At 37.5% G+C, this 14,542-nt stretch overlaps 2 protein-coding genes and 1 long non-coding RNA gene across 4 annotated transcripts in view; 2 read left to right on the forward strand and 1 right to left on the reverse strand.

Moving 5' to 3' along the window:
- The window catches only part of METAP1D (methionyl aminopeptidase type 1D, mitochondrial), a 143,236-nt gene extending 139,702 nt beyond the window's left edge, over nucleotides 1-3,534 (forward strand). The window contains exons 8-10 of the mRNA XM_075829457.1: nucleotides 671-718; nucleotides 2,423-2,501; nucleotides 2,709-3,534. Of these exons, the coding sequence (XP_075685572.1) occupies nucleotides 671-718; nucleotides 2,423-2,501; nucleotides 2,709-2,784 (203 nt within the window). The 3' untranslated portion in view covers nucleotides 2,785-3,534. The remainder of the gene's footprint in view (nucleotides 1-670; nucleotides 719-2,422; nucleotides 2,502-2,708) is intronic.
- Nucleotides 1-14,011, reverse strand: part of LOC142655381 (uncharacterized) — a 58,950-nt gene extending 44,939 nt beyond the window's left edge. For both annotated transcript variants that reach the window (XR_012849483.1, XR_012849482.1), the window contains exons 1-2: nucleotides 13,960-14,011; nucleotides 3,563-3,633 (exon numbers count right to left, since the gene is read on the reverse strand). This is a non-coding gene — a long non-coding RNA (uncharacterized LOC142655381). The remainder of the gene's footprint in view (nucleotides 1-3,562; nucleotides 3,634-13,959) is intronic.
- Nucleotides 7,095-10,697, forward strand: DLX1 (distal-less homeobox 1). Its single transcript, XM_075831128.1, has 3 exons — nucleotides 7,095-7,656; nucleotides 7,994-8,193; nucleotides 9,318-10,697. The coding sequence occupies exons 1-3, from the start codon at nucleotides 7,356-7,358 to the stop codon at nucleotides 9,570-9,572; spliced, it is 756 nt and encodes a 251-aa protein (XP_075687243.1). The 5' UTR covers nucleotides 7,095-7,355; the 3' UTR covers nucleotides 9,573-10,697.
- Nucleotides 14,012-14,542: the final 531 nt, after the last annotated feature.

The raw sequence follows: 14,542 nt of genomic DNA on the forward strand, positions 1-14,542 counted from the left end.
TCTATGGGGCAGTGCAGACAGTGCTAGAATTTTGCGCAGCGTGAGTGCGTTGCGTAAAACTCACGACATGTCCTATCTTTGTTTGCGCATCACCCACCCATTGAAGTCAATGGGTGCGTGAAAACCACGCATGCCGCACGGAAGCACTTCCGTGGGACGCGTGTGATTCGCGCAACAGCTGTCAAACTGAATGCAAACAGAAAAGCACCACGTGCTTTTCTGTTTACAAACATCCAAACGGAGTGTCATAATGATGGCGGCTGCGTGAAAATCACGCAGCCGCGCATCATACACTGATGACACACGCAGCTGTTAAGTGCCTTTTGCGCACACAAAACGCCGCGTTTTTTTGCGTGCGCAAAACGCACACGCTTGTGTAAATCAGGCCTAATTGTGGGCGGTTCCAACACAATGGCTGAATTTATACGTCGCGTATTTGTTGCCGATTTTTGAGCTAAAGCCAGGAGTTGATCCAGGAAGGTGATGTATAAATGTTTCCATTATATTACCCATTCGTTTTGAAACCACTTCTGGCTTGGACTCAAAAATCTGCATGAAAATCTGCAATAAATACGGGATGTGTGAATCCAGGCATCAGGGAGACTACGCGTCATTGAAAAATCCTGTATAAAAATCTCTGTTCTAATGTATGAAAATATTTTTTTCCTAGCAAATGCTAATGATATGGAAATGGAAGAAGGGATGGCATTTACTATAGGTCAGTACAATCCCTATATTAATAATATACTAAACCTCTGTCACCAATAATCATGTTCTAATTCCTGCATAATGATGTGACTACAAACAAGACAGGGATTGCATATGTAATATGTCTTGTGGGAAGGGTAGACATTATAAAAGAAAGATACTTAACAATGTTGTACAATATGTCCATAGACAGGCGTTCAAACCACTGCATTTATAAAGAAATGTGTTTCTCCAAATGTGGGGACTGGCAGTGCCTGCTGGGAGTTGTAGTTTTCGAACACCTGGAGAGCCACAGGTTAGAGACCACTGAATTATAAGGGTATGTTCACATGGCAACGCCAAATACGTCTGAAATTACGGAGCTGGTTTCAGGCGAAAACCGCTCCTGAATTTCAGACGTTATTACAAGTGCACGAGTTTTTCGCGGCATCCGTTACGGACGTAATTGGAGCTGTTTTTCAATGGAGTCAATAAAAAACGGCTCGAATTACGTCCCAAGAAGTGACATGCACGTCTTTGAGGCGGCCGTCTTTTTACGCGCCATCTTTTGACAGCGACGCGTAAAAATACACCGTCTGAACAGAACATCGTAAAAACCATTGAAATCAATGTGCAGATGTTTGCAGACGTTTTGGAGCCTTCTTTTTAGGCGTAATTCGAGGCGTAAAACGCCTGAATTACGTTCGTAAATAGGCCGTGTGAACATACCCTAAAAGCTCAGGTGGAAAGTATATTATGTGTGTAAAGAAAAATATTTGAACCAGGCTGCAAAATATTTTTTTCTCTAAATGTAGTAGAACTAAAACTCCCAGAATGCAAGATACTGTAGGAGAGGAATACTTGTATTTACAGCAACAAACTTTTGAAGAACTACATGTTTAAGAATGCCTTATAGGATCTGGCTGCCCATAGTAGTAGTAGAGCTGCAGTATAGTTACAGTTAGTGCATTGAAGTCCACCTGCAGCCTATAATCCTCCCATATACTGCTCCGTTTTGTTTAAACAACATTTTAAATAATCTTATTCCCTGGTGCAATCTGTGTCTCCAGAAATCCATGCCCTGTGCTCTTCAAATCACATCTTGCAGCAGGTATCATCTCATCAAGCACCCAGCCCCTAAAGATGGCACAGCTGTAAACATTTACCAGGGGGGCAATCACCAGCATTGATCCCTGTGACCTCTTAACACTGGGCTAACAGCTGCTTGTGTCCTGTTTACTTCATCATTAACCTCTAGGCTAAATATAGCCAACCTGTGGCTCTCCAGCTGCTGGGGGACTACAAGTGCCAGCGTGATGTCTGCGCTCCAACGTTCTATCAATAGAATGTTTTTGCTACATTGTATCACTGTGTATGCCGCCAGCTGCACAGGACACATCCCGTTGCTTTTAGGTATCAATGGTCTATAGGTGATGGTCATCCAGGCGATTGATTTATTTGCATTTAATCTGGAAACATGGGGGAATAATCCCCTCAATGTTGATTAATGTAGTGTTAATCTCCGCTGCCTGGTTATAATTTACATCCTTCACATCTGCACTATGGAAGGTCTGTTTACATTATATATATTTACTGAATTAGTTAACCAAGCAAATGTGTGTAAACCCCTGTGTGGCTCTGGTTACCCCCTAATACCTCTTCTCACCCCGTAATACCTCCCCTCACCCTAGATTTTTTTCTGAAATTTTGATTTATTTTCTCTTCTGCATTTCAGAACCTATTATTATGGAAGGGACTTCTGATATTAAGATTCTCAAGGACAAATGGACGGCGGTATCAATAGATAAGAAAAGGTGCGCTGCAAAAAAATAATAATAGTGTTAACAATATAGCTCCTGCATGGTTCTGTAATAACTAAATACGAAGGTGTTATATTATTTTCCTCAAAGATAATTTTATTGTCATTTAAATGTGTATTGTATTTATTTCTTTTGTTTTATTATTTGTATTTTTGACCTCTGCTCCTTGCTAATCTATTTTGTATTGTCTATATCTTTCAGATCAGCTCAGTTTGAGCACACCATTATAATCACTTCAAAAGGAGCTGAAATCTTGACGAAACTGGATGAAGAATAAGAATATTAATATTAGAATAGGGCTGGTAATATGACTGACTGCTTTATGATAGATAGATAGATAGATAGATAGATAGATAGATAGATAGATAGATAGATAGATAGATAGATACGAACTGTAAAATGAACAAATCAATTCAACAGGGTGTTTGATGCTAATATTATATATCATGTATAAAATGCCTATTTCACCGCTATATAGTCGATATATATTTATATATGACCAAAAGGCTTTATAAATCCGGATTACACTTGCAAAAAACATCCACTTGTTGCAGTAAACGTAACGATGCATGATAATGTGTCAACTACAACTGGAAATAAAATTCATTTTGCATAAAATAGTGTATATTTGTGTATGTTCACAAACAGGAATATAAATGTAGCAGAGCTAAGTCAGTGTGATTTCTGGCGTTCCATGGGTCTACATGTGAACCTACGACATTATTTTAAGTTAGGCTGCAAACAAAATAAAACTAAACTACAATTTCAGCGCTGATATATATGTATATATATATATTCATTGTGAATTATGTGCAATGGCAACATAGTGTCTATTTCCTGTAAACATGAGCATAAATACAATAAATATATAGTTTGGAAAATTAAATCTAGGTGTAAAATTGGAGAACAGTGGCGCAGGATGGTGCAACATATACAATGCAGGAGTGTGACCAATGGTTGCAGTGGAGGTGATGCTTGTAGGGTGTAATTAGGCAGCTACTAATCAGCCTGGCGGAATGTGAGCGCCTTTAATTTGGTATTCACATTGTACTTACACAGACCACTAACCATTCTCTGGGATCCAGTCCAACAGCAGAGACCCGTCAGGTTCAGATCTACATCGCATCTGTGAACAGCAAGGAAACATTTTATGCATTAAGTCTAATGGCGATAATACACATTTATTTTCTTGATCTAGAACACGATGCTCCTGATACCCCCTACAGTCATGGTTATTCATTAGAGGACCCAAACCTCCTGATCATATACACGTCGCAAGGAAGAAACTCTAAATTTATGTGGGATTGGACGGATTTAGTACATGCAATTGTATAGTAATTCACAAATAAGTACACTGTAAATGATATATTACACTTCATTTATATATTATTTCACAATATAGTATGTTAGTATAGAGTAATACAATTGTATTTTGTATATGTAGTATAGTATATACATTACATAACAGTATATTCTCTTATGTATTCTGCTATCCGCCCCCAATCATCTATTTATCTACACTATCTAGTTATGGGCTACTATGTATATTCGATATTAGATCAATATGTATTGGGAGTAGATAGATAGATAAGAAATATTTAACCTGTCTTGGTCATAGTTCAATCATCATTTTGCGAGTACAATTATATTTCTGTCTTCCAAACCCTATTTTTTTTAACCTTGTTTTATTATCATTATTATTTTTTATGATAATAATAAAAATATGGTTGTTATTATTACGGTTATTTTTACAATTATTATTATTATTATTGTTGGTTATATCACTTTAGTTGTGGTGCAGTGACGACCTTGTTTGCACACAGGTTGTATGTACCAAGCAGCGATCATTTTCTTAAGACTGGAGGACTTGTACCCACTGCTGTGGTAACAAGCTGTTAGTGCGGTAATTACCCGGAGGTGCTGCGATTTATTATTATACACATTTAAAAACTTAATTAAAACGCGGCTAATAAACGGAGATCTGTGTACACAACAAGCTGAGCTTTATTACAATTACTTTTAATGTGTTATGAATGTAGTTTGCTTCGTAGGATAAGATAAGGTTGCAGATTTCTAGTTGGGGCACAGGTCTTTACATGGAATGCTGCGACTTGTGGTCCAACAAAGGGCATCGGCAGAAATAGAGAGGTATAGGAGAGGGGCAACAATGTACAGTCACCAATCTATTTTGTTCTTTCGTGTTTTGATGTGGGCTTTACACTATTAGATAGATGTGAGAATAGATAAAATTGGATTACACACATATATATATATATATATATATATATATATATGGATTGCCCGGACTTCCGCCTCATTATAGGCCATTTTGCTCCCGTTAGATAAACCCCTAGGGTTAGATAAACTGTGAACTAGTTCTTATTTCTGGTCTGGCATTGTGAGAAGTCTTCTCCATTTGGCAGTGATGTTAAATAAGACAGGTTAATCATATCAGTCATTACCCAGGGATGATTTCACAGAAAAAGTAATAATGTTGGTATCACATGTCACTCCCTATGGCACCTTAAAATAGATCTTTGGTGGTGGTGGGGTGCCAGCCATGATAGACACAGTGACCAGATCGTTATCTAATATAGAGAATACCAGCCCCCCCCCCCAACACAAACTTATTAACCCTTTCAGTATGTACTGATTTTCTCTGTATAAAAAGCAGCAGGATCGCATAGAACTGGTGCTACCTGTTCATAGTGATTTGTGGCCAATCCTTAGCTATGACTGTATACATTAATGTGTCTGTCCTAGTGACACCTAGTCTTTACAATGCCAGGTTCCAGCTGTATGTGTTATCAGCCAGACAGAGTGCAGTTTAAAGATAAAGATTGAATTATTAGGATATCAATGTCCCACAAGTGTTGTGTGATCAGATGGCCTGAGCCCATTATTACAGTATGATAGCAGTGCATAGAGGAGGTTCACCTAAGGCCGGATCACATCCCAGGCTGGTTAATAGTGAAAGGCAGCATGTTGCTATTATTGTTAAATATATGGCTAATTATGCGTATGAAAATTAAACATCAGTGTTATGCTAATGAGGCCGTTCAGCTGGGAAGCAGAGCACTTGAGACTGGTATTTAATCAAATGAATCAGAAAGGGATCTACAGCTGCACATTGTACAGTCATATGTAGCACTGCCTTATGAAGAATCATTAGCAGCACTCACTAATTACCCTGCAAAGTCACGGATTCTCCCTGGGCTTCCTACACCAAGCATAGGAAGCAATATTTCCATACAGAGAGGTGTCCCGGATACCTGGAGGAATCACCCACATATATGGCTTAATGATAAATCCATGGGGATTTTATTATACTATATTTTCTGCCGAAAACGTATTGGCTATAAATCAAATCAATTATATTACTATTATTGCAAACACAAAATCATGTCATAGCTCAGTTCTAAAAAATATTCCTGAGAAAACAGTAAATGTGTGTGTGTGTGTGTGTGTGTGTGTGTGTGTGTGTGTGTGTGTGTGTATATACACTCACATGTTCAATCGAAAGAATCACAACTAATAATTCTGCATTAACAATAATCAGTCAATTATAATAATTATACAGTAAAAAGTCTATCAATACTATTAATAATAATATATAAGAACCACATCCAATCTATCTATACTACTACTAATACATGAAAATAACTAGACAGTCCATCAATATTACTACTACAATATTATTTATTATTATTAATTGTAGATAACCACAACCATTTTATCTATACTACTAATTATATAAGAACCACAGCCAGTCTCTGTATACTACTTATTATTTTTTTTAATTATTATTATTATTATTATTATAGAAGAACCACAACCAATCTATACTACTAAAACTACTACTAAAATAATAATTGTATTTAAGAACCACTATCCATAAAAACAATATTAAGAAATGATCATTACAATGTGAATGTGCTAATAATACTCCTATAGGATGTGCGCATATGCTTTTACATAACATCTTATGTTCATGAGTGCATAATAATAATTAATAATAGATATGATGTACGTTTATAATAGTGCCACCTATGTACTCTCACTGCCCTGCTCTTCTGTAAATGTGGACACACACACACACACACACACACACACACACACACACACACACACACGTCAGGGCCCAGTCAGTGCTGCAGTGTGTGTCATGTTTACAGGATGTGACAGATTTTCTCACTGTGCTGTACAGAATTATTATTGCGGTCTCAAATCACAAATGGAGTGGAAAAGTGCCGCGTGTGGGAGTTTCTCATTGGGTCTACTGAACAGCAAACCTGGGCAATTGTAAAATTTTGGAGAAGGGAATATAAACTATCAGGGCTGATTAGAACCATCCGTGGCCGTGTGTACCTGAACTGTGTGCTGATCTCACTAGTGTGCACTGGATAAAGTAGGATGTATGTTGTTCTATTCCACAGCACAGGCCACTGGGAAGTCTCCTCTACGCTCCTTCCACGCTCACTCCCCTAGTCCTGCACAGCCCGGGACGCGCCTTATCCAATCAGAGCGCGCCGATTCAGCCAGCCGTCCAATGGGCAGCGCCGCCTCCTGAATATGCAAAGCGGGCTGAGTCAAAGCTCTTGGGCGAGTTTGTGTAGCTCTTCACAGCCTCGCGCTTAGGACTTTTTTTTTCTTTTTTCCCCCAAAGAGACAAAACTCCATTTTCTTATGAATGGAAAGTGAAAAAATCCGATCTGCTTTAAATTAGGATCCCTTCCTGTAGCAGGAGGACCCCCTTTGGAAAATTTAAAGGGGGGGATCCACAAAAAAAAATAAAAAGAAAAATAATCTCCCCAAAAAAATAAAGGAAGGAAAAGGAAGAGAGAAGCAATGACCATGACTACTATGCCAGAAAGTCTTAACAGCCCGGTGTCAGGGAAGGCGGTGTTCATGGAGTTTGGGCCACCGAACCAGCAGATGCCACCTTCCCCTATGTCCCATGGACACTACTCCATGCACTGCCTGCACTCCCAGCATGACAGCTCGTACAGCGGAGCCTCGTCCTTCTCCAGACCACTGGGTTACCCCTATGTGAATTCGGTGAGCAGCCATTCCTCTAACCCCTACATCAGTACCGTGCAGCCCTACCCCAACAGCTCCAGCCTCAGCCAGACCCGCTTAGAGGAGACAGGTACAGTACTATAATAGCAACAATGTAACAATGTATCTCTTCTTCTCTTCCTCATTGTATGAGTGCTGCTGCCAGGAGACCCCCAGTCCTCCTTCCCTGCAGCGGCTCTGTGCATTGCAGCATCAGCCCAGATGTGCTCACATTACCCTGCCTAATTATTTATTGCGTGGCGCTATAAACAATGTATGCAATTAAGGGTAATTAAACCTAAACTGCAGCATGCTGGAAATAACACAACTTGCACTGGCTGCTGGAGCTTATTATTGTGATCTGTTGCTTTTTGTCTGCTTGTCACTGTGCATTTTACCTGATTTGCTTGTGTTGGTTGCATGTGTAGGGGCAGATACAGAGAAGAGCACGGTGGTGGAAGGTGGCGAGGTTCGCTTCAATGGCAAAGGGAAAAAGATTCGCAAACCAAGGACTATCTATTCCAGTCTACAGCTGCAGGCATTGAATAGGCGGTTCCAGCAGACACAGTACCTGGCACTACCCGAGAGAGCAGAGCTGGCAGCTTCCCTGGGACTCACCCAGACACAGGTACTGTATCCTGTTCAGGCACCGAGGTGGCACATAGCCCAAAAAATCCTCTCTCAGGAGCATAAAGATTGGCACCCTCTGGTCACACCTTGGCACATCTTCTACAGGCTTGTCACCTATATCATAATTTTAGCACCTTTGAGTACTTCCCAGCACCCTGTTCATATCCCCCATCAATTGATTTGATTTTAAATATTTGGCCTAGAAATGTACAATAAGAAATTATTTACTGTTTAATGATGAATATTCCTACCCTCACAGTTATAGAATTTAATATAAATGTGTGTAAATAATATATAATATACTATAAACATCCCTTTACATATACAGATATATAATTTTCTACTAAAATATTATAGATAACCGATATTTGGTTCTCTTATCCTAATTAGCATGAATGTTAATCAATTTAATATCAAACGTTGATTTCTAAGTTGAGGTTTATAAATGGTTAAGTACAAGTAAGGTGGAGTTTTCTAAGTACAAGTGATGGTATTTTATGACAATCAATTATATGAACAATTTGTCTTGACAGGAGACACTAAAAGGATTTTGTTAATTGTATGTTACACGTGCTTGCCAAATGAAATAAAAATCACTAGATACAATGTATCAACAGCATCCTGAATATTTCACCATTTTTTTCCTGTACTCTCTCCAGAATATAAAAACACTCGCAATTTAGTTCCATGTTCTGCACACATCTGCGATGCGTCATTATTCCAAAAAGCGACGTTTCTATTATTATGACTACATTTATAGGCGGGGTTCCTAGGGTTAAATCAAATATGTATTGCAATAATGGAGACATTAAATGTCATATATTCATAATAATCTGTTTGTGTTTGTTATGGGATGTCGCTTGTGGGAAATATTAAAATGCAATATTGAAAAATTGTCATAAAATCAGTTCTAGCATGCCATAACATCTGGATACAATTATTTGAATAGTATCGGCCAATGTGATAGACATATTCATTGACATTATATATCTAAAATTATTTATTTTTATTTATTTATTTTGTGTTTGTACTAGGAAATTATATAGCTGGAGACATAGACTACTATATGTTGTAGGTTATATATAGGCCAGTGATATAACTAATATTATTTTCTACTTTTAGGTAAAAATCTGGTTTCAGAACAAGAGATCCAAATTCAAGAAGCTGATGAAACAGGGAGGTTCTGCACTTGAGAGCAGCGCATTAGCTAATGGTCGGTCACTATCTGCCGGGTCTCCTCCAGTCCCCCCAGTATGGAACACCCCTACATCTTCTGGAAAGAGCACCTCTGGGACCCCAGCTGCTTACATACCCAGCTACACCTCCTGGTACCCATCAGCCCACCAAGAAGCCATGCAGCAACCTCAGCTCATGTGATAATGACCACAGCCAAACCTCCCTTGGTGGACCCCATAATAAAACTGCATACATGAAATTATACTATAATACACATAGAGGAGAAGCTCTGTGCCTTGACAAGCCTGATGATGATGACGACTCCATGTGTAGAGCACAGATAAGCACCAATGTGATGGGGGCTGGTACCCAACTGTTGACACCTGGCAGAGCTGCCTCTACTCATCCTACCACAGGCACTGGGCAGCCTGGCTGCAGGGAGTGAGGAACACATGATATACTCTGAGGACATTTGGAAGCAGAGATGCTTGTAATGGGGGAATAGTAACAAGGACCCCCTTGTCTGTCTTTGTTTTGGCTAATCTGTGCTCATCTACCCAATCTCTGTCCTTCAACAGCCAGCACATACCCCTGTAGGATCTTGTCTCCACAGCCTAAGTTTCTGATGGATTAGTAAAAAAAATACAAAAAAAATAAAAAAATTGTATTTATTTAAAGTAAATAACTTTTAAAATTGCTACTAATGTGGAAGTAGCGGAGAAGACACCAGTGTTACATGAAGTTCTGTTTCATGTCCATCTATGTATGATCAGTTCAATTAAGAGGTTGGCTCCCTTTGTGTGTTTTAAATTTTCTACAATCCCTAGTGTGTATACAATACTATATGTGACATTGTGTTCTCCATAGTCTAGGCCCAGCAAGTTCTGCCCATCAGAACCATAGACACAAGACAGGACAACGTTCTTTCTCTGACCAGATCACTTGAATGCCAGTTATTAAAATGTTTCATTTTGTTGTTTCTAATTCTCCCACAAACTGCAGATATTAACCCATCACATGCTGGCTATCCTAGAGGAAACCACATATTGCAGCGCAGTATGTTGCAGGAATCCAGGGGGTTACTATGTGCAATGTGGACCGTCAAACCTCCCCCTCCCACTTCCCTTGTACATAATGTTATTAGTGTTCTGTAAAGTTGTTTGCACAGATTTTTCTGCCCTCTGTTTTTATTTTTATTTTTTTGTTGCCTGTAACCATTGATGCTTTGTGAAATGAAGATCTTTCTTGACATCTTTGTGAAATTTTGAAATCTGTGATTACTGAGATCAGTTGTGTTTAGTGTTCTTATATGTCTAAAGTTTAGTTTTATATTGAAAATGTTAACTTATTTCTTTGTATCTTAAGAAAAAAAAGAAACAATTCTTTGTAAATAAGTTATAAAGTTTCTTTAAGACAGTAAAATGGTTTTGAAAAAGAGATGGGTTTATCTGTGTTTATTTCGTATAAAATGTGTAGCTTTAGTTCTTGTAGATTAAGTTTAGTTGCGTTTGTGCACAGATGTGAGCTGAATTTCCATTGGTTTCATTAGTGCAACTCTTTATTCAGTAGGTCAAAATCTATCTTTTATTTATCGGTTTATCTCTATCTCTCGCTCTCTATCGGTATAGATATATTTTGAGATTACAATTTACATACATTTACTCATATCTATCTATCTATCTATCTTTTATTTATCTGTTTATCTTTCTCTCTCTCCAACTAGATTTTGTTATTAACATTTGCATACATGTACTTTTTTTTCTTCTTAAATGCTAGGGATTCTAATATAAAAAAAAACATTGCAAGACCACGCACTAAATGTGAAGCGCAGTAAAATACCGGTACACTGTGCTGGAATAATTATGGGGGATTAATAATTGATAAAAAAATAAATAATTACACCTCAATGAAAAATTTGGATATCAGTGTGATTACTTTTTAATCGTTGTACAAAAGTAATTAAAATAACGGACGGGTTAAAAGATAGATATGAGATAGGCATATATTAAATAAAAAGATAGACATTAGAGAGATAGATAGTTCTCCCTGAATAAAATATAAAATAACCCCACTAGAGCATTAGTCTATTAGTATTTTTTTTTTCTCATAAGTTGTAACATACTTTCATAATAAATGCTATGTGATTTTAGGGGTTAAATATCCAAATTAAATATATTACTGATGCGTCTACTGCTATAGTTTAGAAGATGCCCTAAAGGAAAACATTGACTGCAACCTAATATATTATTATTGTCATCATTAACATTATCAATAATAATATATATATTTTTTTATAACTACATCCACTAGGTTTCTCTATATTTAGAGTTCTATTTATAAGGACAGCTGGAAATGAACATTTTTTTTTTTTACGTGTATGTGTTTTTTTTATGTATGTATTTATTATATTTCCTTAGCTACCCTCCACTTACGTGGCCATAACAGAAATAAAAGTATAAAATGTCAGAGTAGGAAAAGACATCATCACTGATAATTTGATCTACCTCCCTTCATATAGAATAAACCTGAGCAGTTCTGGGTCTGCCACTAACCGTAAGCAAGTCAATGTAGCCCAGATACAAAGCCTGAGTGACCTATTGTTTTTCCTGTATATTCCTTTGTGAATCCCGGACATCTATACATTTTTATCCTCTTTCACAAATTCCACTTTGTAATAGTTCTGTCAATACACCCTGCAGATTTCCAAAGAGTTTATAAAGCCAGATAAGCAAATGTAGCGTCCAGCCATTTCACAAGGGCAGAAGAGAAAATCAAGTCTGGGACTAAGCGGATGAATGGAGTCACATCCTCATATATGGTGTTTAGACCAATAATAACTGAAATTGATGTTTTGGTTTTTAAAAAAAAATATCTACATTTTAGGTTTAATTTCAATTCTATTTCTCTTAGTCCCCTTAAAATACGGATGGATATCTTCGTATATAGTATGTAATATATATATATATATATACATACATATACATATACATACACACACACACACACACACACACACACACACACACACACACACACACGTGTATATATATATATATATATATATATATATATAATATATATAGTAATCACATAGCAGCCATACTGCTCATTGCCTCTATGCAGCTCAGTACTGCATCCATAATCATTTTATTAATTAATATTGCATTAAGATTTCCATAATAGAACTTTTAATTATGACCATCTCACCTAATGGCCCCACAGGGCTGAAGACTCATTCTAATGGCTGTTTCTATATAGGATATACACAATGTGCACTATTTGCTTCTATATGAAGCTTTAATGGTAAATTGTAATTCTGTGTGTTGTTTTTTTTTACCCTCTTATTCATAAATGTGAAGCTCATTTTAAAGCCCTTGTAAAATAGGTTGCACACAGCTTAATGATGACAAAAATGAGTCTTTTCTGCAGAAAAGGGACCTCAAAGTGAGCATACAGCTGCAGCCCAAGAGGGTCAGCGTCATTTGCCGCATTCTCTTCTTGATTACAAGCCGAGCCCATCAAACAAAACATAATTACAGTAATTTTAGGTTTATTTATTCTAATGCAGTTCCCCATCTCTCTGGTAATTATGAGCAATTTTTTCGCCCAGGGAATCTTTTTGCATTAACAAAAGAGATAACGTATTGAAAGCCAAATTTGCTCTGTATTGAGAAAGAAGGAAAAAAAAAAAAAAAAACTAGGTGAGAGCTTCCATCTCTGCAATTCTCTTATATTGGAGTTCAGCAAATTGCTTGCAGGTGTATGGAGCAGCACAGTCAATGGGGAGACGCGCAGGATTAGCAAATGCACAAGCTTCATATTATACACAGGACTTGGCCGAATGACCAAACACACAACACGAGCTGTCCATCTAGTCTAATGTTCTCCCCTCCAGAGTAAACCCCCCAAAAAAACAAAACCCAAGAAAGACATCTTTATCAAATATAAAACACGGTATGTTACAATAATATGTAAGGTTCCCTATATAGACACAAGACACACATGAATCTGAGAATTATCTATCAATCTATTTCATATTTATCTATGAATCTATTTCATATCTATCTATTGCATTTGTATATTTTATTATCTATCTATCTATCTCTGTCACACACAGAAAACCTACAAAATGCATCATAAATAGGGTAAATCTACAAAATAAGTTATGCAACATATCTGAAAGAACAGTATACAATATATATCTGCAAGTTTATGCATGGTATACATGTATATATTTGTGTGTGCATCTTGAAGCTTGAGTACAGGTCACCGTCCAACCCATTAAAGCGCACACTTACAATCTCCAGACCTCAGACAATAATACCCAAAACTATTTTGCAACATCCCAAGCATTCAAGATGTAGGTTGTTGTCTGATTAACCTGACAGAAGTATTAAGTCTACAGTGATGGAAGGATAATGCAATGATCAGCCCCCACATCCACACACACACACCCTCCTACACCCAGAAACTTATCCCCAAGCCTCCAGCAAGAAATGAGAACCTGGCTGCCCCCCTTACCTTATATATTACCCTGAGCAGGTCTCATTTCTAGCAATAAGAAATTAGCTGTGTTTAGTGCTCTCACCCTGCAGTGATTGTCAGTGGATAAGTCAGATCCCTCTGCTCCTGCTCCCTGGATAGAACTGAATATTTCTGCTATATACCCTGTGTCTTTATAGCTGATGAAAAAAATTGCAGATTATTAGCATAAATGTTTACTCTTCATTACGCTGATGACATTGTGCACTTGAGATCTTAGTAATCTTTGGGAAAATTATGAGTAATTTTTTAAAATTTTAAAGCAGAGGCTGTAACCATGCAATTCAAACTAATTCTGCGTAGGCTCCAAACGGATATAATTATCGAGGAGTCAAGATGTTATGCTAAAACTATGCGTTGATATTCCCCATTTATTATGTACATACAACTTTGACAATGTTGATGCTTGAAATAGCAGGAAATTGTCTTGCGCAAAAATTACAGTCCATATTAGGACATGTGAAATTGCAAAGAATTATATAGTAATTGCAGGCTTTCAGATCGCAGAGCTAGAATGCTCCAACTAGTGCAAATGTGGATGAAATTACAGATCAGAGCAAAAATTAGGGGGAATAGAAAAAAAGGGGGTCTGGGAATTTTCAAGTTGGCTACAGGATTCCGGAAGTGGC

The sequence above is a fragment of the Rhinoderma darwinii genome, chromosome 6 (genome assembly GCF_050947455.1).
Source record: "Rhinoderma darwinii isolate aRhiDar2 chromosome 6, aRhiDar2.hap1, whole genome shotgun sequence".
In the NCBI taxonomy this organism is placed as follows: domain Eukaryota; kingdom Metazoa; phylum Chordata; class Amphibia; order Anura; family Rhinodermatidae; genus Rhinoderma; species Rhinoderma darwinii.

Coding starts and splice junctions, on each gene's coding strand:
- DLX1 (XM_075831128.1), top strand. CDS start 7,356: ATGACCATGACTACTATGCCAGAAAGTCTTAACAGCCCGGTGTCAGGG. Junction 7,657..7,993: donor GACCCGCTTAGAGGAGACAG/GTACAGTACTAT, acceptor TTGCATGTGTAG/GGGCAGATACAGAGAAGAGC. Junction 8,194..9,317: donor TGGGACTCACCCAGACACAG/GTACTGTATCCT, acceptor TTCTACTTTTAG/GTAAAAATCTGGTTTCAGAA.